The sequence below is a fragment of the Saccostrea cucullata genome, unplaced genomic scaffold, assembly GCF_032062105.1.
Source record: "Saccostrea cucullata isolate Sc308-1 unplaced genomic scaffold, CSIRO_AGI_Scuc_v1 ctg886, whole genome shotgun sequence".
NCBI classification, from domain to species: Eukaryota; Metazoa; Mollusca; class Bivalvia; order Ostreida; family Ostreidae; genus Saccostrea; species Saccostrea cuccullata.
This window is the reverse complement of record NW_026924729.1, coordinates 49104-72667: the sequence shown is the minus strand read 5'-3', so window position 1 is coordinate 72667 and position 23564 is coordinate 49104. Positions and strand designations below refer to the sequence as shown.

The window sequence follows — 23564 nt, the reverse complement described above, 5'->3', positions numbered from 1 at the left end:
TGACAAAATTATCGTATCGCAATACAATTTTGTAATATCGATATATTGACAATATGTTTAGATTTAGGAATTTTGTAATTAAATATAAAAATGGACGTATGAAAGTTGTTATTAAGCCAAACAGTAAGACAGAAGTTGTTTTGGTACACAATGACACATTCTTCGATGTTAAAACTGGAGTCAGACAAGGATGCGTAATTTCTGCAGTGTTGTTCAACTTGGTCATCGAGAATGGTTGAGGGGTGTTAGGATCGAACTTTTTCAGTTCCAATTTTTTCCAACACACTACCACTTACACTTTTGGATATAAAATGCAACGTGCTTGTTGAAAGTGGGGGCAGGGGCTAAACCTTCACCCAAATGTTCAATGTACAAAAATATACTGACACGCAAAAGAAACGCAACACCCTATTTTAGGGGGAAATAATTATGTAAAGTAAATAATTTTGTATCTTAAAATTATGAATATCTTCAATTTGGTAAATATCAGTAAATTAACGGTTGAACGATTTCCATACCATAACCGGAAGTCAAGTTTTAGTCTGCTTAACAGAAATCAAAAATTGCATGTTTAACAAAACATTTGGCAATATTATGGAGTTTTAAGGGTTTTTTACTGTTCATCATAAGTAATACAGCAATATTTCAAAAATTAAACTCTACTTTCGTTTCCCGAAACAATGCTAAGGCTACTTGAAAATGGCTTATTTACGCAATTCCATTGCTCCAGCCGGAAAATTTCAATGTAAAGGTGATGGAGAGTTGCTGATGCGAAATTTCACTACATTTCGCCTCAACAGGGTCTTACGTATCATACGCATTAAGGACAGTCCTTGTACCGGAAGTCCAAGGGTGACTACACTGCTCTAAGTTAGAGAAAATTCGACCTATTTACCTGAAAAACGGGCATTTAAAAATGTCAAAGAACAATTCCTTCGCTGAGATCTCGATATTATTGAACCTATTGTATCGTAGAAATTAAGATGCAATTGTTGTTTAGGGCAGTTTTGCATGTTTTACTTGAATGGCTGGGAGGGGGGTGTTTTAACAGTCATATTTTACAAAGTAAAGTGAACAGATAAACATTTAACATTTTTATCAAATCTCTGATGTTCTGAAAAGTGAATCTAGCCTTACTTTATTCGCTTTTGAAAATCATAAGATAAAAAATCAAACATTTATAAATAACTGCTTGTTGCGTTTCTTTTGCGTGTCAATATATTATCAGTCTATGTTATGTTTATCTCTACAAAAAAAACTTCCCCTCCGGTTCCGTCGCCTATGCCTATTCCCTCATAAAGCTTTGGCCTATTGCATGTATTGCGCTGGCAAAAGAACCGATTGCGTAGTTATCAATGTAAATTCTAAACCATGCAAGTAACCAGAAGTCTCTGTGGAGACTGAAGCTCTACTGAGTTGTTCCTATAGCAAAGGAAGAGAAAAGTACTTGAGCAGTTGGGAATTGAAACCTTATAACAGCAATAAATAGAATCATGATCCTTGATTAACCCTCTTTATGATCTTAGTCTAGTCTACTTGCATGCCACATTAATCAGACTAAAACTTTATTTGGAGTAGAATTTTGAGAGTATTTAACAGAAATTTCTATTTTTAGTAACCAATGCAATAATATTCATTGAAGTAGATTACACTAAGATACATAATTCTGTGTATCGGTTTTTGATTTCAATAAAAGGTGTTGCCGTGGTTACTAAAAATAATAATTTCTGTGAAATTGTTTAAAAATCCTACTCCTCCCACAGTTATGGTTTGATTTCAATATAACTTGGCACACAAGTAGACTAAACTAAAATACATAATTCTATTATCATTTTTTTTATTTCGAGGAACGGTGTTGCCGTGGTTACTAAAAATAGAAATTTCCGTAAAAAACATTCAAAATGCTACGCCTCCTACAATTTGGTCTGATTTCAATATAACTTGGCACACAAGTAGACTACTGTGACTACACTAAAATACATAATTGTTCATATCCGTTTTTCATTTTGATGAACGGTGTTGCCGTGGTTACTAAAATAGAAATTTCTGTGAAATTGTTTCAAAATGCTACTCCTCCTAGTTTTTGGTCTGATTTCCTTATAACTTGGCACACAAGTAAACTACACTAAAATGCATAATTCTATTTATCTTTTTTTATATTTCAATGAACGGTGTTGCTATGGTAACTAAAAATAGAAATTTCCATGAAAAACTTTCAAAATGCTACTCCTCCTATAGTTTTAGTCTGATTTCAATATAACTTGGCACACATGTAGACTAAATTAAGATACTAGTACATGTACATAATTCTGTATATCAGTTTTTGAATCGATGAACGATGTGGCCATGGTTACTAGAAAATAAGAAATTTCTGTGAAATACTTAAATAATGCAATTCCAAATACAGTTTTAGTCTGATTAGAGTACATGTATAATGTGGCATGCAAGTATTGTACACCGAGATACATGTACATGATCATTAATGTAAACCAACTTTTATTCGCGGCGAATTCATTTCGCCATTGACCGGGGGTAAACTAGTTTGCAACAATTTATATTAGCGATAAAGCCTATTAGGTTCTCTTTTTAATAGACACATAGTTTTTAAGAACCTGTTCGCGGCCAGAAATATTCGCAATGATGAGGCACTCACGAACTTCGCAAAAATTACTCGCACGCAAATAAAAGTTGGTTTACAGTATTCTGTTTTTGCTGTTCAAAATTTCAAGTCCCAACTGCCAATTTTCATTGTTTAAACTACAAACCAGTAGAGCTACAGTCTCGACACAGACTTCTGGCTTAGAAAAAAGATGAAACTGCAAAAGCTAAAGGTAATTTAACACATATATTTATCAATTTGCAGATAGATGAATAAACATCATAATCAAATAAATACAAATGTTGATCTGACATGACCCACAGAGCAATGAACATTTATCCGCTCGCATACAAGCTACACCAACATCTAACAACTTCCAAAAGAAGGTCACGTCAGAGGTCAAATTCTATTAACCAATCAAATTGTCGCTGGCAAAATTGTTGGAGATTTGTTGACGTAATCGAAGTGAATAAGTCTAGAGTTTTTCTGAATTTGACCTCTGACGTGACCCTCTATGGGATGTTGTTAGATGTTAGTGTAGAGATTATGCGTGCGGATCTAACATCTAATTTTAATTAGATTGCTTGAACATATCACCTTAATAAAACTGTACACATGTACAAGAGAATTTTTGCCTCCATCTTCATGTTCTTATTTTTGCCATTTTGTCATACAACCGTAAAGGTCAAAGGGTGAATTCTAAAAGTCTGGAGCAATTTAAGTTTGAACAACATTATCTTTTTTCTATAGCCATCTCTATGTAAAGAGCTAAACATAACACGTCAATTGCAAAAATAAACCTTTAAACATGTTAAATAACCCTTTTTTCATCAAACTTGAAGTTACAGACAAACAGACCACAGAGTACAATTTTGTTCATGTGCAATATAATGCTACATTTAGCAAAACATATAAACTTCATATACATGCTCATTAAATGCTACTGTGTACAATGTTGCTAGTATATATATTTTTTATTTCCCTCCACACAGTGCTTAAAAAAAATGTTATCAGTATACATTGAAAGAAAAGAGAAAATACTGAAAGGTGAACAGGTGTTTTTTTTTTTTTTTTAGTTTTAGTCTATAAATGACATTTTTTCATGTGAGCCTTGAGGGACACTTTGTGGTTGAATGTTTTTGAACACGTTTCACATTTATATGGTTTTTCACCTGTGTGAGTGCGCGAATGCTTGTCCAACTGTTCTTTTTCATTAAAACCTCGGCCACAGACGGCACACTTGAAAGCCTGCGTCTTTGTGTGGGTTCGCATGTGTCGCGTTTTGTTACGAAATGAAATTCTTTTTCCACAAACATCACACACGATATCTCTATGATCTTTCTCTAAGTGCTTTCGCTTGTGGCCTTTCAGATTAACCTCACTAGGGAAACCTTGGCCGCATTCTTCACATATGTAAACATGATTTTCATGCTTTACCTCTTTGTGAATTTTTAATTGATGTTTGGTTGTGTATGATTTTTCGCATACATCACATGTAAATTTTGCTCTACGATTTGAATGTACACGCAATACATGTGCTTTGATTCTCTGTTGATCGAAGACTTTCTCACATTGTGTACATTTGACGGTCATATGCATCTTCTCCACGTGTCTGTCAAGATTGAAAAAATAATTGTGACATTTTTTGCACTTTTTCCCTTTTGGGGGAGTTTTTTCTGTGTCTGTATCACTTTCATCAAGTTCAAAATCAGAATCAGCACCGTCACTCTCTTCTGAAGGAGCATACTCTGAATGAGTTTCCATGTGCAAATTAAGCTGACGATCACTGTCAAATATACACTCACATATTTCACATCTGTGTTCATTTTCAACAGACTTTTCTTCTGTGTCTGATTCACCAGATGAATCTAAAGACACATCATCATCCATTTCAAAGTCAATTGATTCCAGTTTCCTCTTCATAACGGCGTGATTTACTTCACTGTATCTGAAAGTGCAGATATATTTCTAATTTAATTTACTATGATTTAGATGTACTTTTATATACATTATTAGATTAAGATGTAATCTTGTAAACAGAACTTCTTGAATGAATAGATTTCCGCAAATATTCTAATAGAAAATTTGTATGCAAATTATCATTCAGCTTTGTCAGTCACATATAGCACATGTTTAAAGCAATATGAGCTGCATGTTTGACATCGGAAAATTTTATTGCAAATTTTCGATTAAATAATTCAATGACAGAAAAATAAATTATTTATAAACTTTTGTTGTTCATATTAATGATGGAATTTTTTTTATTAGCTTTGATTGAAGCAAAATTGAATTATTGTCGTCGTGTACAATAATGATTTCTTATATAAAACTGTATGCTCGGTTGTACAGAAATATTTCCTCGGACAGATTTTTAAACTTTATTTTGGACTTATTGGTCACAAGGGTTTAAATTACATACAAATTAATCATAATACAATGTAGCATATTTTACCAGCAAAATAAAATTTCGAGGATACAGCTCATATTGCTTTAATACCCATATGTTATGCAATAGAATGTAAAACATCCGGCTCTTGATCATAGAAGAAAAAGGATCAATTTTTTCTAAGCGAAAGCAAATACAAATTTAATTAAGAAGTTTGAAATGTTTGTCAACATGGCCTGATCTATAAATGAACGACAACAACTTATAATCAAGAAAACATTCGTCCTCCTCATGGCTTGTAAATTTCATAATTTCTCCAATCTATGACTGCCATGATAATCAGAAGTCTTAAGGTTTATACTGTAAGGAGAAAAATATTCCGCATTTACATATAGTATATTTAAGGACTGTTTTATACATAATTGCAGAAACCAATTATGAATCAAAGTACTCAGAAGTACAGAGAGCCGGGCTCATTTACAGAGTAGAATGCATTTCTTAGTACATGAATCACGTTCATATTCTGATGAAAAAAATTATTTCAAAACTATCAATATAAATTATAACACACTGACAGTGAGTTTTTCAATCCTAATACCACGGTCCAATTTTGTCAGAATCAGAATTAACCTGGTACCACAGCTGAATGTAAACAAACAGGCCAGTCTGGTTCCCTCTCCTGCTTTACCTCGTATGTGTAGAGAACTACGGTAACACTGATTATCAAAATTCCTTACGCTAATGAACTATGTTCTTTGACTTATGAAGTTTTCAAAGTCATTACTACTAATGTTTATTTGATATAGATAAAACTTCGTTTTATTTTTGTTGCTTTATTTAGAGTTTGTATTATCTAAAAAGCGGTTGAGAGTAAGAACTATATTTTTGCACGTAACTTTGAAATGGTGACTATGGGATTAACATCCTGCCTTGAACAGGATCACATAAGCCGGCAATTGCTCTTTGAGCAATAAGCCCGGCTAAAAATATACTTAAATTTTTGTAGAAGAATGTTAAACATTCCAAATTTAAAAGAGCAAGAGCTATCTTGAGCACAAAATGGCCCTGTCCTTATATCAATTAATCAACTATCACCCATTTCCCCATTTCTTATATCAAAATAAAGTAGACACTTGGTGCTTTCATTTTCTATAATGAAATTTCGTTTTTCAAATCCTGATATTGGAAAACAGATTTGAGAAATTGCAATGTTCTTGAAATTTGCAGAAAACAAGTGTATTTGTCTGACTACAATCAGCAAAGAATCAAAATATGAGCACAGCCCACGATCCAAAAAATAGAACATATTTTTTTATCTTAAGAAACAGGGCTTTCAATATTTATTTCCATGTTTTGGATCAGATGTTGTGCTCTTTATGAAATGTTGAAAAAATACTTCAACTTTAGGTCATTTGCAAAGGAATTTACAGGATATGAAGAAAATTACGCCTTTTATGATGTCATAATGCATTGACTAGATGGGAAAATATGTCAAACTTTAATAGATACATGGTCACCAACATTCCAAGTGATAAGTACTGCATTTGCAACCTGAACTGAGCGGTTTTGACTTTTCAGAAATTCTCAGGGCCAAATGAGGCCCAAAGTTGCTCTTGCTCTTATATACCCAGGTAGTTTTAATCAATTTATAGGATATTTCTGTTTCCAGAAATGGACTGTTTTTTGTTGATTTCTATGTATGAAAATTACCCTTCATCCAATAAAGTTGAATCTTCAGTTTCCACAGACAGGAAATAATGGAATGTGGAATTAGGGTCTTCTTCCTCTTCATCAGATAACTCGTCTTCAGCAGTTAATAAGTTACAGCCTACAGCAACATCCCTTGTGCGGACATTTTTAGCTTGTATCCATGCAAAAAAAATAAATGTTTCAATAGGTAATTTGACTTATGGCACAATTTTACAACACTCAACATACAGTATGTCTATATACATATTCACACATATTTCTTATTTCATTACCTTTGCCCTGATTTTTCCGCTTTCTTTGGGTGTAATTTGACCTTCTCGGAGGTTCTGATGAGGATCGCTTGGACCCAACTGTCCTCATCTCTTTAGGAGTCACTTGTCTACTCACTACCTTTAATGGCAAGAAGTAATTAAAAAAATTATTTTAATAAATTCATGTAAGTACTAGGATTACGTTTATTTAAATTTCACTTCACAATATGTGACATATCAAAATCATAAATTGATTACCATTTACTAAGTATCAGAATACATTTTTAGGTGTTTTTTTCTTTATACTCTTTAAGTTAAAAAAAATATCAATTGGTAGACTTATACATGTATATGTTCAACATGTTCAAGGTGAATCAAAAGTACATGTAACTTCATGCATATTGGTAGTCAGCATTAAAGATTACCTCTTGAACTGCTTGAACCTCGGGATATATTTGAGGGTCTGAGTGACCCAGTTCTTGTTTTATAGGCAATTCCAAGTGAACAGGATCTTGTTGTGGTGATTCAGACACTCCAGGACCTTGTTGCGGGGATTCAAAGACTGCAGAACATTTTTGCATTGATTCAGAGACTCCGGGACATTGTTGCGTTGATTCAGACACTCCGGGACCTTGTTGCAGTGATTCAGACACTCCGGGATGTTGTTGCGGTGATTCAAGGACTCCAGGACATTGTTGTGGTGATTCAGAGACTCCGGGACATTGTTGCGGTGATTCAGAGACTCCGGCATGTTGTTGCGGTGATTCAGAGACTCCAGGACATTGTTGTGGTGATTCAGAGATTCCGGGGCGTTGTTGGGATGAATTCACTGCTGATTCTTCATATGACATAAGGATCTATAATTGACATGTATATTAATGTAAGATGCAAGCCGTCCAACTTTGTGCGGCAACACATTTGTAATGTCATAAAGGGCTTAAGGGCAAATAAATCAGTAAATGTGTTCATACATCCAAATGTGATCACTTACAAAAAATCTTCACTGCTCATTCACATTGAAATTTGCATCCCTTATTTTAAATGGATGATGAAATGGCTCTGTATAATGAGCATGATGAGTGTAAAACTAAGCAACAAATATAATTAACAAAAATAAAATTTCTATACACCAGACTTGGTAGAGTAATGAACACCAGCACTGAATCAGTAATCAGATGCCCTAGTACTGTATACAGGGTTATTTTCGCCCCGTGTTATTTTCGTCATTTTGCGATTGCGGACAATTTAGCCCCGTTTTAAATTCACCCAGTCACAGTTCTGTTTAAGAAAGTATGCTGTGTAATTTGAGTTCGTCCCATTTTAAATTTGCCCAATCGAGAAGAGGGCGAAAGGGGCGAAAATTTCTCTGTATACAGTATGTATTAAAAGCTCTGGCCACCAAGCATCATCACCACACACGGTATTTATCCCTTAGTTTACTTACTGGTACATGAAATACTTATGCAATCCATCCAATCAAAATTTTAAGCATTACCAATGTAAAAATCAAAATATTATCATGCATTCCTTATATAAAATACATTCACTTTTCCAATATGATTTAATCTGACAGCAAACATGGACAGTTTAGGATCTGTCCCAAAAGCACTTGTTTTGGTAATAAATTCGTAACCTGGCATCACAGGCACTTGTTTCAGTAATCATTTTTTAACCCATAGTATAATATAATACTAATAAAGAGTTAAAAAATGATTACCGAAACAAGTGCCTGGCTGCCCTGGCATAGTTTAATAATACTAGATTTCATAGGGCAGGTCAATTGTTCCACTTAGTGAGTTTTGATGCTGTTTATGAAGATGAAAGAAAATAAAGACAAGATTAGAATGACATATATGCATAGATAAATCATAAGTAAAAGACGAAATAAAGTTTTCCAGTGCAACTCTGAGGAAGGAGATACTCAATGTTCTTAACTACTATAGATCACTAAATTTTTGCTACACCTTATTTTCGTGCGATAGTCATTGACTTTTGATTAGCAAGTCAAAATTTTCGCGAATTGGGTTTATTGCTCAATATTTACATTTCCAATGTCTTTGTCCAAGATAAAATTACCAATTGTAAATGTAATTGATTTCCTCATGAATGTTTTGGCGCGGTTCCAAAAAAACCACGTGCAAGGCGGGACAACACCTAGAGAGAAGCAGGCTTGGAGCCCGTGGATTGGCGGAATCAAAGCATGTAAATATAAGGAATAACTGTCAGATTTTTCGAATTCATGAAGATGATCAATGGATTGGCTTGTGTGATAATTTTATGCATAAACGCCGTCGGCGTTTATGCAAATTATCACACAAGCCAATCCATTGATCACTTCATGAATTCGAAAAATAAGACAGTTATTCCTTAAATATAATCTTAAGGAATGCTATTATCAGTCAGGGGCATCGTGGAATCAAGTTATTTTTAAAAATAACTTGTTTAGGTTACCTCACTTATATATGACTATACAAAGAAGTAACTCATTTGAGTTAACTCTTTAAAAGTAGAATGCCTATCAGTTTTACTAAAAAACATCAATATGTTGAGTTTTCTGCTGATTAAAGATGATGTAGGGATGAGAAAGTTGTAAATATATGTACTTCTTTTAATAAACTTATCAAACTTAATTTCTCCTGAGCAGATAGGATGATATTAAATAAATATCATGATTTTTTTAAAGGAAAAATCATTTGGTTTTATGAACATTTCAGGGGTCAATTACACATCTTCCGCCAATTTTGCCAACACTGAGACTAATTTTCTTATAATCTTTGGACATTACTGTACAATCTCTAAGTCTTATATTTTTTGTGCAAAGCTGCATATTTTTGTGCAAGAGTTCTTAAGCAAGGTGGGTTAAGGATGAAATAACAGAAATAAGTTATAATTTGTGGAATTTTAGTGTCCTAGATTGTAAAGATAGATTACTTTTCCTGTCTTGCACCATCTACCAGTACTTGATAACCCAAGCACAGCATGAATAAAGCTATTCAGATGCCAGTAGGTTTACAATAATGAAAAGTAAAGTGTCAATAACAGGAATAAGTTACTGAAGAAAAGCATAATCAGGGGAAGATTGTTGACATTTAATAACTTAAACAAATCATTCAAAAAATAACTTGTTTCCATGATGCCCTTGACTGATTATAAGCGAGAATTAAATTTTTGCAAGCAGATGCAATGTTCCCATTATTAACCAGAAGTCTCTGTCGAGACTGTAGCTCTACTGGTTTGTACTTATAACAAAGCCAGGATAAGAAAAGAAGCCATTGCCATCAGACCAAAACTGTAGAAAGAGTAGCTTTTTAAAGGAATTTCACAGAAATTTCAATTTTTTGTAACCAAGTTCATGCAACACTGTTCATTGAAATCAAAATCGGATGCACTATTTTATGTATCTTAGTGTAGTCTACTTGTGTGCCAAGTTATATTAAAATCAGACCAAAACTGTACGAGGAGTAGCGTTTTGAAAAATTGTTTACAGACGGACAGACAGCTAGACAGACGGACGACAGACACCTTACTATCTTACAAGCTCTTCTGGTCTCTGACCAGTAGAGCTAAAAACTGATTTACAGCGTTGAATTCAGATTAGGATACCTTCTGTTATCATTATTATAATAATACTACAAATTAAAATTTATTTTACCACAACAAGTGCCTATAAATCCATGTAATCTAATACTGATCATGCCGATTGTTTAATTTCAACAGAGTTTAGTTTGGCTATACATGTATATTCATTACAAAAATAAAATGTAAAATTACTCTTTGAACTTCTCTTTTCAAAAATGCTCGCCTAGGCTTCTTCGGGGTACTGCACATAGGGGTTCCCGACCCAGGTTTGGGTGATTTTGAGAGTTGTTTTGTGGGAACGGCATCCGCTAGCAAGTACTTTCGTGTCACAGTTTCTCCACACGATTCCAAGAACCTGTATTTAAATGGAAACGAATCTTCTGTGAAGTGCAGGGAACACAGCATGGAGCATTTGGTCGGCCCACTCCAATTCTTACGAGTTTGATGCACAAATTTCACCCACTGTCTTAAAATCTTAGGCCGATCAAATGGGAAACGATGGAGACTTGATCTAACACCGTTCCTTCCACTACAACCTCCTGCAACACATGCTTTAATTCGCACCATGACGTCAAACAGGAAAAATAAGTTCCAAAATTACGTACAAGAAAAGAAACTAACACTACGAACATAAACACAAACACTTGTTCTACAAGTCAAATAAAAATTCAAAACCAAATTCCTTTGAAATAGGCCGTACTAGCACAAAAATGCCACAACACTTTGCTACTTCTTTCTGGTCAAAATGGTAAACAATGAATTAAGTGACGTCACAGCTGTCACGGCCAATAAAAGGACTTCATCAATAAAAACCATTCAGGTGTGGATTGCAGTTTTCACTGTATATCTTGCTAATGCCTGCATGTATTTTGTCTCTTTCATGATCATCTTTGAACTATTTAAGTTTGAGCAAGTACTGCAGGAGCCCTTTAAAATAAAAATAGTAAAACATGTTAAGCAGCTTCTGGTTTAATTGGTTTAATACCGAGCGTTTTACATAAGCATACTGCAATACAGAGAAATTATTTTAATATTAATGTACATCTGGTACATATTCATTTCAGCTCTAATTTTGGATTCATTTTGGTTATGTTCTGTGGTTTTGGCAATAAAGTTGAAATTATGAAAAAGCGTACGACATCTTTTTTGTTATCGGAAATACTCATGTGACAAGACGTGAGCATAATATTCGGTGAGCCTATGACACAGGTGAGCTACATGTATTAAAAAAAATGGAAATATAACGTTATGCCTACTTCTGGCACAGGGGCTTACTCCCGGCGTGTAATAATCATTCATTAAAAAATCAGATACTGTAATCATGGTAATAGGGCCAAAATAAATTTATAGTTTGTTTGGAATTGCCTCCCACCTCAATGAAATGCCCCCTCCTGAAAAAAATTATTGGCCAAAAGTAGGAAGATTTTTTTTTATTTAATTAACTTTTTTTTGCCCATTACATGTATCATATGCACCATACAAAACACTGAAATATATGGCCACTTGCACACATCTGGGTTAAACCTGGGTCAGTGTAATCCAGGCTGAAGTTTAGCTCAAATTTGTTGATTCACTTGCACACCTGAAATACTCAGGTGAGATCAGCTCAGTATATTAATTGGTCCGCCATGTATCATTTCATTTTAATGTTTCTGTTTCTTTAGTATAAAAATGCTTCCCTTTCATTTCAAGATTATCTTTTTTCCATCTCTGCGATCTTTCGCAACATTAGCCTTTGCACGCACTCTCAAATTTCTTCACAAAGATTTTAATTGTTATACTTCTGGTATTTACACCATGTCTTGTATTGAATGCATTCTCAATATTTTCCCATTCCTTCTTTTTTTTTTTTTTTTTTTTTTTACAGATCATTCTCCCATCATTTAGTTTACTTTCAATGATTGATTTTCTTTCTCTAACTAATTTAAGAAGTACAGTCTTTTCCAATTCTGTTAAAATTTGGTGCCTTCTTTGATGTCATATTCAGAATAAATCCTGGTTTAACCTGCACTTATGTAAGAAATGCTTGAGTGAAAGGTCAGCAACCCAGGAACAGCTCACCTGAGTGCAACTTAAGCTGGGGTTGAGCCAAGTTTACTTGATCCTTAGATCAGTCATTAAACCCAGGTTACCTAATCTAAAGGTGTGCAAGTGGCCAATAGTGTCAGATCTATGTAAAATTAGGGTTTTTGTTGATGGTAGATACTTTTTATAAAAGTCAGAAAATGCATTTACTGTTCACAAAGATTTTTTATCAAAAATTTATCTTCAATTTCAAAAAAAAAAAAAAAAAAATTCCCGCCCTCCCTCCTGTGTCTTAAACCCTTCAGGCGGCAATTCCAAACAAACAATTTTTAGCCGGGCTTATTGCTCAAAGAGCAATTGCCGGCTTATGGGATCCTGTTCAAGGCAGGATGTTGACCCCATAGTCGCCATTTTAATGTTAATACGTGCAAAAATATAGTTCTTACTCTCAACCACTTTTGAGATAATACAAATGCTAAATAAAGGAACAAAAATAAAACGAAGTTTTATCTATATAAAATAAACATTAGTAGTAATGACTTTGAAAACTTCATAAGTTAAAAAACATAGTTCATTAGCGTAAGGATTTTTGATAATCAGTGTTACCGTAGTTCTTTACACATACGAGGTAAAGCAGGAGAGGAAACCTGACTAGCCTGTTTGTTTACATTCAGCTGCGGTACCAGATTAATTCTGATTCTGACAAAATCGGACCGTGGTATTAGGATTGAAAAACTCACTGTCAGTGTCTTATCATTTATATTGATAGTTTTAAAATATTTTTTTCATCAGAATATAAACGTGATTCATGTAAGAAATCCATTCTACTCTGTAAATGAGCCCGGCTCTCTGTACTTCTGAGTACTTTGATTTAAGGATGGCCTAGTAGTTTTATTATTTACCATGATTCCGGTATATGATTTTTTTAAATTAAATAATAAATGGCCAGCGTATAATCATCAGGGTTGATGGAACGCTCGACGCTGTAATATGTAGATCAAAGATGTAGATGTAGTTTGTAGATGCACACCGTGAGCAAGCCCCTGTGCTTCTAGATATGGCAAGAAATTGGTACTGCGTTTTTAGGTGATACTTTTGTACCCTAGGGTACATCCTTATTAAATGTATGGAGAAAAGGTTACAAAAAGGGTACACTATTTATTCCTACTGAAAACGAAAGTAGATGCTTCCCAGTGGAAGGAAGACTGTAACATCTATATAAGTAAAATTAAAAATAATGTAGCTCATGCTCAGGGTGCAGTGAAATCAAATAGTTTTAGGATAAAAGTAGAAAAGGTGTTATTACTGCTAATCATGTTAATAAGTAACCACTGTACCCATTGTAACCCGGCTACATTGACAGTCCTTCAGAAATTTTCTACTTTCAATTTCCAATGGTTTTGTACTGTACCCAAATTGTAACCTTATTGGTAAAGGATAAATAGAGGTGTACCCTAGGGTACAAAAGTATCACCTAAAAACACAGTACCAATTTCTTGCCATATATGTGTGCTTCACAGGGGCTTGTCACGAAATATTTATCTTCTTTGAAATATAGATACCCCTACGATAAAAATACATATGTATTTTTATAGTAGGGGTAACTTTATTCAAAGAAGATAAATATTTCGTGACAAGCCCCTGTGCTGTGCTTCTGGTGACTGTCATTGTGTCGATTTTTTTTAAACTTTAAGTGCAATGGCATTATGTTCACTTACTTGTAACTGAAAGCAATGCAGTGCAGTCCATAAGTTGTCTATACATAACAAATTAATTAATCATGGATTAGGCTAATATTTTCTTTGCCGGAGCTGCAATGTTGATCATGTTGATGCCTCCTTTCACCGGAAAGGTAATGGGAATTGGGTAAATATAGTCCGAATCAAAATTGTACATACCGGTGCGTCAATTTACCAAGTCGAAAGGAGAAGGCGCGTAATGGTTAGAAAAAAAAACACTCAAATAGGCTGCAAACATTCAACCTGCTAAAATAGTAACTTGGATCTCTTCAATATCTGTCGGGTAATACATGTATGTCAGGATTCCTGCTGGCTCAATTAATGAACTTCACCATAAATATCTTTTGTCATTTGTGCCTTCAAAAATTCTTCAAAAAAAAAAAAAAATAATAATGACCAATTATACTCCTTTTTTTTATAATTTTTGTTATTATATCTGGATGTTCAACACTTTTCAAGCATATTTGGAAATGTTTTATTAAGTTTGGAATTGTGCTTTTCATGCATACTTAAAGGTCAGAGGTCAGGCAATTTTACCAAATGAATAATTATAAACTGCAATGATGCCAGAGTTTTGTAACAGGAAAGGAGAAAACGTATGGCTGGACCAGGAATCGAACCCGGTACCCCTATATTTCTAGTCAGGACTGCTTTAATCACCCATTGAGCTACCCAGGTCGATTTCCACAGCCTGAACCATATTACATTCCTCCACCCCTAAATGCCCTCGAAGACACAACCGAAGTTCTTATTAGCCCCTAGCTGGCATGACTTTCACCTGCAAGTCCAAGGTGGTCAAGTCGGCACCAAATCTGTATAACAGGAAAGGAGAAAATGTATAGCTAGACCGGGAATCAAACACGGGACCTCTATATCTCTAGTCAGGTGCTCTACTGATTGGAAGGGGGGGGGGGGGGGGGGAGGCGGGTAGTGTGACCAACTATTTCAAAGGCAAGTTACTTTCAATTCCAATTTTTCCCCTAAAATTCCTTCATATCACTATACTATGGTAAAAATTGGGGGGGGGGCAACCATCCTTTCAATGAACATTTACTATAGTAAAGGTAATGTTGGGGAAAAAAGTGGGGGGGCCCCGGCCCCCCCCCCCCCCCCCCCCAAATAGGTGGACATGATGGAACAAATTAAAAGTACATGTAATTACTCTTTAAATGTAAAAGCAAAAAAAAGAACAATTCAATGCAATGTATTTTCATATGCACATATTAAATATGTATTGTGGCCATCTAAGATCATAACAGTATTAAATCATAACAATCTGTTCCCTATCCTTTAAAGTTTATATTCCATTACATGTAGCATGATTAGGATGATTTTCTCCTTAGTTTGGACTTTCACTAAAGCATGGTATTCTCGGCACTACACAATGGCGAATACTAGTATATTCTCATTGGTTAAGAAATTAATAACATCAGGAACTTTGAATTGTTGTTGACAACAATTAGACGACTTATGCCCCACCTCTGTGCCGTGAGAGAACTTTTAATTGGCTATTTCCTACACCAGTTGACATTTGCCTGCATTTGTATCATATGTATATTTCAACAGTGAAGGGAAGCTGTGTAAATTTCAGAAGCTAATTAGGTAATGTCAAGAATGCCATGCCTTACTGAAAGTCCAAACTAAGTGTGTAATGGTTCTATTTCTCAGCTAGAAATCCTAACAAGAGGCCAAGGGGCCACAGCACTCACCTGAGCACATCTGGCTTGAATTTACCCCCCCCCCCCCTCCCCCCTCCAGGCATTCATCATTTGAACAAATTAGAATCTAAACTACCTGAGGATGATTCCATATAAATACCACTAATCATAGCTTTGAAGTACATGAAAAGATTTTAAAAGGTTTCCCTATATATCCCTATGTAAAACTTGGGTCGGCCATTTTGGCCCCACCCTTGCCCCAGGGGTCATGATTTGTACAAAATTGAATCTAAACTACCTGAGGATGAATCCACATGAGTTTCATCTTTCCTGGCCAAGTGGTTCTGGAGAAGAAGATTTTTAAAGATTTTTCTTATATATTCCCATGTAAAACTTGGGTCGGCCATTTTGACCCCACCCTTGCCCCGGGGGGTCATGATTTGAATAAAGTTGAATCTACACTACCTGAGGATGATTCCACATGAGTTTCATCTTTCCTGGCCCAGTGGTTCTGGAGAAGAAGATTTTTAAAGATTTTTCTTATATATATTCCTATGTAAATCTTGGGTCCGTAATTTTGGCCCCACCCTTGCCCCAGGCATGATTTGAATAAAGTTGAATCTACACTACCTGAGGATGATTCCACATAAGTTTCATCTTTCCTGGCCCAATGGTTCTGGAGAAGAAGATCTTTAAAGATTTTTCCTATATATTCCTATGTAAAACTAGGGTCGGCCATTTTGGCCCCACCCTTGCCCTGGGGGTCATGATTTGAATAAAGTTGAATCTACACTACCTGAGGATGATTCCACATGAGTTTCATCTTTCCTGGCCCAGTGGTTCTGGAGAAGAAGATTTTTAAAGATTTTTCCTATATATTCCTATGTAAAACTTGGGTCGGCCATTTTGGCCCCACCCTTGCCCCGGGGGTCATGATTTGAACAAACTTGAATCTACAATACCTGAGGATGCTTCCACATGAGTTTCATTTTTCCTGGCCCAGCGGTTCTGGAGAAGAGGATTTTTTAAAAATGCCATTAATTTTTAACAAATTCATGATTATCTCCCCTTGGAAAAGGGCATGGCCCTTCATTTGAACAAACTTGAATCCCCTTCACCCAAAGATACTCTGTGCCAAGTTTGGTTGAAATTGGCCCAGTGGTTCTTGAGAAGAAGATGGAAATGTGAAAAGTTTACGACAACAACGACGACGACAGACAACGATCGGAGAAATTTTGATCAGAAAAGCTCACTTGAGCCTTCGGCTCAGGTGAGCTAAAAAGTGAAAAATATAGTTACATGTTTCTAAACTGATCTGCAACTCTACAAACAAAGTTTTGAATACTTCTCCATGAAATCCATTAGGCAACATCAATGAAAATGTTTTGTTTGTCGGACACGCTCGCTCGTATTTGAATAAATTAAACAATACAAAATTATCATGATAATATTCAATTAAAATCCCTGCACAATGGGAATTCCGTGCTGTTTTCTGATCCATTTCCGCTCTATTTATTGTACTTTAAAATCTACTTACACTGCAAATAAGAAAAAAATTAAATTGTCCGCTTAAAATTTTTAACACCCCACCTAAAAATTTCGCCCACCAAAAAGTAATTGTAATTGTATTTTTATTTAACAGCTGGCCCGCTCGCATCTTTTTCATCAAAAGTCCCATTAACAAGAAATTAAAGTGGTGTGGCCTTAGTAATACTCTTTGGTTGAAAATTTCATGGCAGAAATATTTCACATTTGTACTCTTAAGGAGACACATTCTGATTGTGAGCCTTTAAAGGAAACAATGTAAGACTAACTGTGGTTGATTGGTTTTATTCTGATTTCACCAACTCAACTAGGAAGGTTTTTCACTGGTACCTTATCATGTTATACCTCAGTAGATGACACTTTTTCATAAGAAAGTCTTTCAGGTAATCTTTGTCAGTGAATGTTTTGAACGCAATTTTCAGTTTTACTCCATCAATGACACTTTTTCATATGAGCTTTTAAGGAGACATTATGGTTGAATGCTTTCGGACATGTTTTACATTTATATGGTTTTTCCCCCGTGTGAATTCGAGAATGCTTGCTTAGCTGCTCCGTTTCGTTAAATCCTCGACCACAAATCTCACATTTTAGGGCCTTTGTCTTAGAGTGGCTCCGCTTGTGTCTCCATCTGTTTTGATATTTAACTGTCTTCCCACAAATGTCACACACTATATTAGGTAATCCGTGATGTGTACCTTCCTTTTCACAATGCTTTAATCGTATGTGAAGTTTCAAGTTATCTTTACTGGTGTACGTTTCTCCACATTTTTCACACATAAAAACATTATTTTCATGCTTACTTTCTTTGTGCATCCTTAGAAAGTTTTTAGACTTGTACGATTTGTTGCAAACTTCACAGGTAAATCTCGCTCTGTTTGAATGTACACGTAATACATGCACTCTCAGTTTCCGTCCATCACCGAAAATCTTGTCACATTTTGTACACTTCACAGCCAAATGCACTTTCTCCATGTGTGTTTCAAGACTGGCATAATATCGCTGACATGTTTCGCATTTTTCTCTTTTAGGTGGTTTCTTCTTTGTCTTTTTAGTTTTTCCCGACTTTTTATATTTTTTCCCCGTTTTTTTTGTAATTTTCCTTTGGCATACCAAAGGCTGCATCAAATCCGTCATCGTCTGATGGAGTATATTCGGAATGAGTTTCCATGTGTAAATTGAGCTGACTTTCACTCTCAAACACACTGTAACAAAGTTCACATTCAAATTCATCATCACTTAAGTCCTCATCCGAGATTTCTTCCTCAGAAATTACATCAGATGCATTTGAAGATGTTGAATGAAGATCCTTGTCAGTATTAGACGTTAAGTTTTCTTCTGCAGATTTGGCAGAAACTGCATCAGAATTGCTATTTGATGCATCCATATTAGTTTTCGGATTTTCATCTGCAGACATTGTATCAGAATCACTCCATGTTGTTTCTGAAGCTGACTTTCTGCCTGTCACCAAATGATCTGGTTCTTCATCATCATAGATAAGTTTGAAAGTCTTCATCTTTAACATTTCTGCTTTGATATAATTTTAAAAATGCACAAATAAATATATAGCCTATAGGTTAAACTGTTCCATGTATAACTATGCTTGGTAGATTTAGTCATTCACTGTGACTATGTGCATTGTTTGATTTCTTATCTGCTTGTATTTTTTTCTAAAAATAAAAAAGAATCAAATTTAAACAATATTATTTTATCTGCATATGTTCATTTTTCATGGTTTGGTTTTAATTAAATTGGAAATTTGTAATAAATACTGTTTCATTTGGGATAACATTAACTAGAAACAATTTTTTTTTTTTTTCATTTAGCCTTAATTCTATCAGTTGCTGCTTCAGCCCCAGTTTATTCATGTTATGTGAAAACAAACCGCACAACTCCATAAATTAATAATTAAATCTTTTAATTTTGAACTACTAATAACTGTTATAAAGTAACTAATGCAAGTATAATTACTGGGGTGAAAAAAAAAGTCGAAAACGCATAGTAATTTTATATATATATAGGCCTTACCGAACCCACTTTTACACACACCCCTTCTGCCTTTTTCAATAATTATGTTTTCCATGCTTTGTAATATTACTCCGAATTGCCAATGAACTAAAATGAAAATGTCAAAGACTTCATTTACCTTTAAACGGGTGGTTAAAGCATCAAAACTGTTCTTTTTGCATAGTTTACAAAAGTGAAAACTTGCGCATGGAATGAAAGTAAACAAAACAGGGACGGTGTAAAATTAGGATATGCCCGATTGCCGTCTCCAACGAAATAGAGGATAAGAGTAATATATGAATCTCGATCTTTTAAAAAAATATTTATTTTCTCCGGGGTTAAAATTTCATTATAGAACATGAAAGCACCGAGTGTGTACTTTATTTTGATATATGAAAATGGAAAGTCTAAGAGGGTGATTAAGTGAATTAATTACTATTATAAACTATTATAAACTATTATAAATTTAGTTTCTTTCCCCACACAGTGATTCTTTGGAATACTCTCCCACACTCAGTGGTGGCAGCGGCCTCTCTGGACCAGTTCAGAACTCTGGTCCCAAGTTATGTTCCATAACTCTTATATTCAGAACAAATCAGCTAGAGTATATTGTATAGATATACACTTTTTTATGCACAATGTAAATTGTTTCCTAAAGCACTTATTTAATTTAAATTTTTCATGGTATCTACTTTTTTTTAATTTTATTTGTGAATTTTTTTTTTCTCTCCTACTTTTTCATTTAAAGTTAGAGGTCCGTTTGCGCAGGGCCAGCGTATAATCATCATGTTTGATGGAACGCTGTATAATGTAAAATTGATACAAGTACAGGCCGGGCCATTTTATGCATAAGAAGTCTCTTGCTCTTTGGTAAATGTAAGGTTCCCATAAATATATTTAAAAATTACATATATTTCAAGAAATCGATTTTCCTTTATTAATTCTTGCCTTAGACACCAATGTTTGTTATACCTTTAAAAAATTGTTCCTATACAAATCTATACGAAAAAGTCTAACATTTTTAATCTTTTGCTGAGCGGGCATAAAAAATCGATGAGATGTTGGACCGCTTACGTCACAGAATGGGCGGAGCTTAATCTCATTTTCATTCATTAATGCTTTAAACAGTGACAGACCTGATGTTACATTACGGAATAATTAAATTACAAAATACATGTATGTCAAAAAATATATAATAAAATGAAAGGTATAACAAAACATTTATTGACAGAGTTCTCGGGCAAAATGCGTTTTTCACATTTCTTTACAAATTTTCCCTATATAACATGATTAGTTTATTTAGGTCAATACATGTGGGTATAAATACTAAACACCTAATATTACTTTTAGAATCCGTAGACATTTTATGAACATTTTCAATTATTCAGCTCTGGGGATCGTACTTCCTGTTAAGTTCAGAGAATAAACATATTATAATGCTTAACAGACAATGATATTTGAAGAGGAAAACAATTAAGAATATATTAATTTATTCATCAAATAGCCAGCGTGAGCCTCAATTTTATTTTATTATTTTTAAAAATACCTTTCGAAAGTACTTTTGCCCAAACCAGGACAGTAGCTATTTCGCCAAAAGTCTTCCTCACCACGCGAGGAAAGGTGAAAACATCTACTATAGTAAGTGCAGGCCTCTCTCATCTGAGAAGCTTAGAGCTATTAGACTGTCCTCATTGTACCACCCATAATATCTTGCCAATGTTCTAAATTAAGCAAAGAGCAAATTCCACTCTGTACTACTATATAGTGTACTTACATAGGCGTCGGAACCGGGGGGAGGCTTAGCCCCTTCACTTTTTTTTTGCAAATGTATACAAAATGTAGGCATTGAAAATTTGGGTGTACTTTTTCTCGTTGGTTAAGCCCCCCCCCCCCCAAAAAAAACTTTCAATTTACCCTCTCCCCCACTTTCAATTTGCTTCCGACGCCTATGATCACTTAAGACTATGAATTAGCCTCTGCTGGGATATAGCACCCAAACCTTATGATGAGTCACAGTGACTATCAGATGACCCTAAGAGTCTAAAGTCCAGGAATATTCCCAGAGAATTTCCCTATTGCATAGAGGTGCATCTACAACATGACTCGATCTTATTTGGCCCAAGTTCCACAGCCGGTCTTCCCAAACTGCACAGCCTTAATTCCTGCCTGATCCCTATGATACATCTGTCACGATGCGGAATATATGCATGAGTGAGATAGAGTGACATTGAAAATGCTGGTTAGTATTCCCTATACTTTTAAGCGCATATATATACGTATACCTCCTGGGACAAAGTTATCTGACAAAGCATAAAAGTGATGGCCTTCGATCATTACTGTATAGGGTCTTCACCTAATTATACTAAGGCATTGTCTCTTTAAAATTTATTGTTGCATACAGCGTAACTGTGTCCTAACTGTGCTTATTCCCGAAACATGGCTTATCCCAGCCCCTGCCCAATTAACACTTAGTCTTTTGCTGGGAGAAAAAATTACTGAGTTACCCCCTCCCCCATGCCCATCTGAAAAATGAGATCTTGTACTGCACCTTATGAAATGTATTCAGATTGACACCCATGTGAGAAAACTGCACTAGTCTAGTACTGGTACATGTTACTTGAGTGTTGCCAAGTACACTGGTTACATAAGTGGGGACATCAAAACTAGATTCCCTAGCTGTGTATTGGACTACTCAAAAGACCCATTTTGTGCCTCATCACTTTAAAACCTAGGATTTGATACCCTCCGAAATTCTCTTTGTGTTAATTGGGCTATTTGCTTTTATTTATAAACTCCATGATCATATTGACCTTGAATTCATAATTGCTCGATTCAGCCCCCAAACCTTGACAACGCCCTACCCAAGTTGTCCCCATGTCAGAGGTTGTATTTATTACGAGAACATCACTACTCCTAAAAATTGAACTAAGGGACATAATTTACTTCCCCTAATACAAAACTATTCTCAACCCTAATCGCAACTTCTCGGGCCTTTCCGACTATACGGAAAAAACGACTTCGAATGTATATATGGTAGACGCCATGGCAACCCTCTCTTTTCACGATTTTTGAAATTAAAGCATGGATACCTTTTATTTGTGGAATATGGAGCTTAACTTTATTCAATGTAATGATATTACCTTAAGTAGACGGGACTCCAAACTCCGTTAATCCTATATTTGAATAAACAGGAAATGTGTATTTTTTAACATCCGATGATGTTAATTAGTCTTGATATATTCGAGGTTGTTTTTCCGACCTCAAACGGGAAGACCCGAGATGATGCGATTTTTCTCAACCCCTTTAATGCCTCGGGTACTAAATTCTGATGGCCTATATATAGAAGCAACAACCCAAAAAGTTGGTCTGACCTGTCTGAGAAGAAGGATATGGAGATAACGAAGAGTCTTCAATCTCAAAGTCCATAAAACAATACAAAATAAGAGCAGAGCAAACACGGACCCCCGAAACATCAGAGGTGGAATCAGGTGCCATGGAGGATTGAGCATCCCATGCTAACCGCTCACACCGTGTGCTCCTTGTGATCATGATCAGGAAATAACGGAAAATCCGTCGTTGATAAGTGTATAAATAATCAACAAACAATTGATATGAAAAACGTCAGTCAGCATTTGATCTAATGATAAATTGTATTTGCTGACAAGGTCATTGTATCGACCATAGAACTTACAAAATGATGACTTTAAACGAGACTGATGATATTCTTGTTTCATCAACTTGCTTGTAAATAATTTACCTCGTTTTAGAAATTGTTCATACGTAAAGCATACTCTTGTGTATCGAATCAGCTGTGATATAAATATACTCTGTATGCAGGTGGTGAAGGTATATTGCTGCACAAGTAAGGGAAGTTGACGATAGAAAAGTTTACCGGGTAATTTAAGTCATCACGTTTATCATATAGCTTGGTTGTTAGATTACCATTAGCGTCTTTTTGAAGTAAAATATCCAAGTATGAAGAATATTAAGTGTCAGACTCTGTGGTTTCTTTTATCTCAAGCTCATCGGGATATATCATATCGACGTTGGAATGGAAATTACCATTGT

General features: G+C 35.0%; 2 protein-coding genes across 2 annotated transcripts; both read right to left on the bottom strand.

The window, feature by feature from the left end:
* Positions 1 to 2832: 2832 nt before the first annotated feature.
* Positions 2833 to 14401, bottom strand: LOC134267154 (zinc finger and SCAN domain-containing protein 12-like). The gene is made up of 6 exons (XM_062749374.1): positions 14269 to 14401; positions 10718 to 11452; positions 7372 to 7803; positions 6968 to 7085; positions 6696 to 6846; positions 2833 to 4547 (listed from the first exon to the last, which is right to left on the bottom strand). The coding sequence occupies exons 2-6, from the start codon at positions 11090 to 11092 to the stop codon at positions 3683 to 3685; spliced, it is 1941 nt and encodes a 646-aa protein (XP_062605358.1). The 5' UTR covers positions 11093 to 11452; positions 14269 to 14401; the 3' UTR covers positions 2833 to 3682.
* A 4077-nt stretch (positions 14402 to 18478) lies between these two features.
* LOC134267153 (uncharacterized) lies at positions 18479 to 19725 on the bottom strand. The gene is made up of 2 exons (XM_062749373.1): positions 19636 to 19725; positions 18479 to 19159 (listed from the first exon to the last, which is right to left on the bottom strand). Exon 2 carries the CDS (start codon positions 19012 to 19014, stop codon positions 18559 to 18561), a length of 456 nt encoding a protein of 151 aa, XP_062605357.1. The 5' UTR covers positions 19015 to 19159; positions 19636 to 19725; the 3' UTR covers positions 18479 to 18558.
* Between the last annotated feature and the right edge of the window lie 3839 nt (positions 19726 to 23564).

What these genes read in the sequence shown, in the direction of transcription:
- LOC134267153 (XM_062749373.1), bottom strand. Translation starts at nt 19,014, where the DNA reads ATGTTAAAGATGAAGACTTTCAAACTTATCTATGATGATGAAGAACCA.
- LOC134267154 (XM_062749374.1), bottom strand. Translation starts at nt 11,092, where the DNA reads ATGGTGCGAATTAAAGCATGTGTTGCAGGAGGTTGTAGTGGAAGGAAC. An exon ending in AGGTTCAAGCAGTTCAAGAG is followed by an intron (nt 7,086 to 7,371) that starts GTAATCTTTAAT and finishes TTGCCATTAAAG; the next exon opens with GTAGTGAGTAGACAAGTGAC. An exon ending in GCGGAAAAATCAGGGCAAAG is followed by an intron (nt 6,847 to 6,967) that starts GTAATGAAATAA and finishes CATGGATACAAG; the next exon opens with CTAAAAATGTCCGCACAAGG.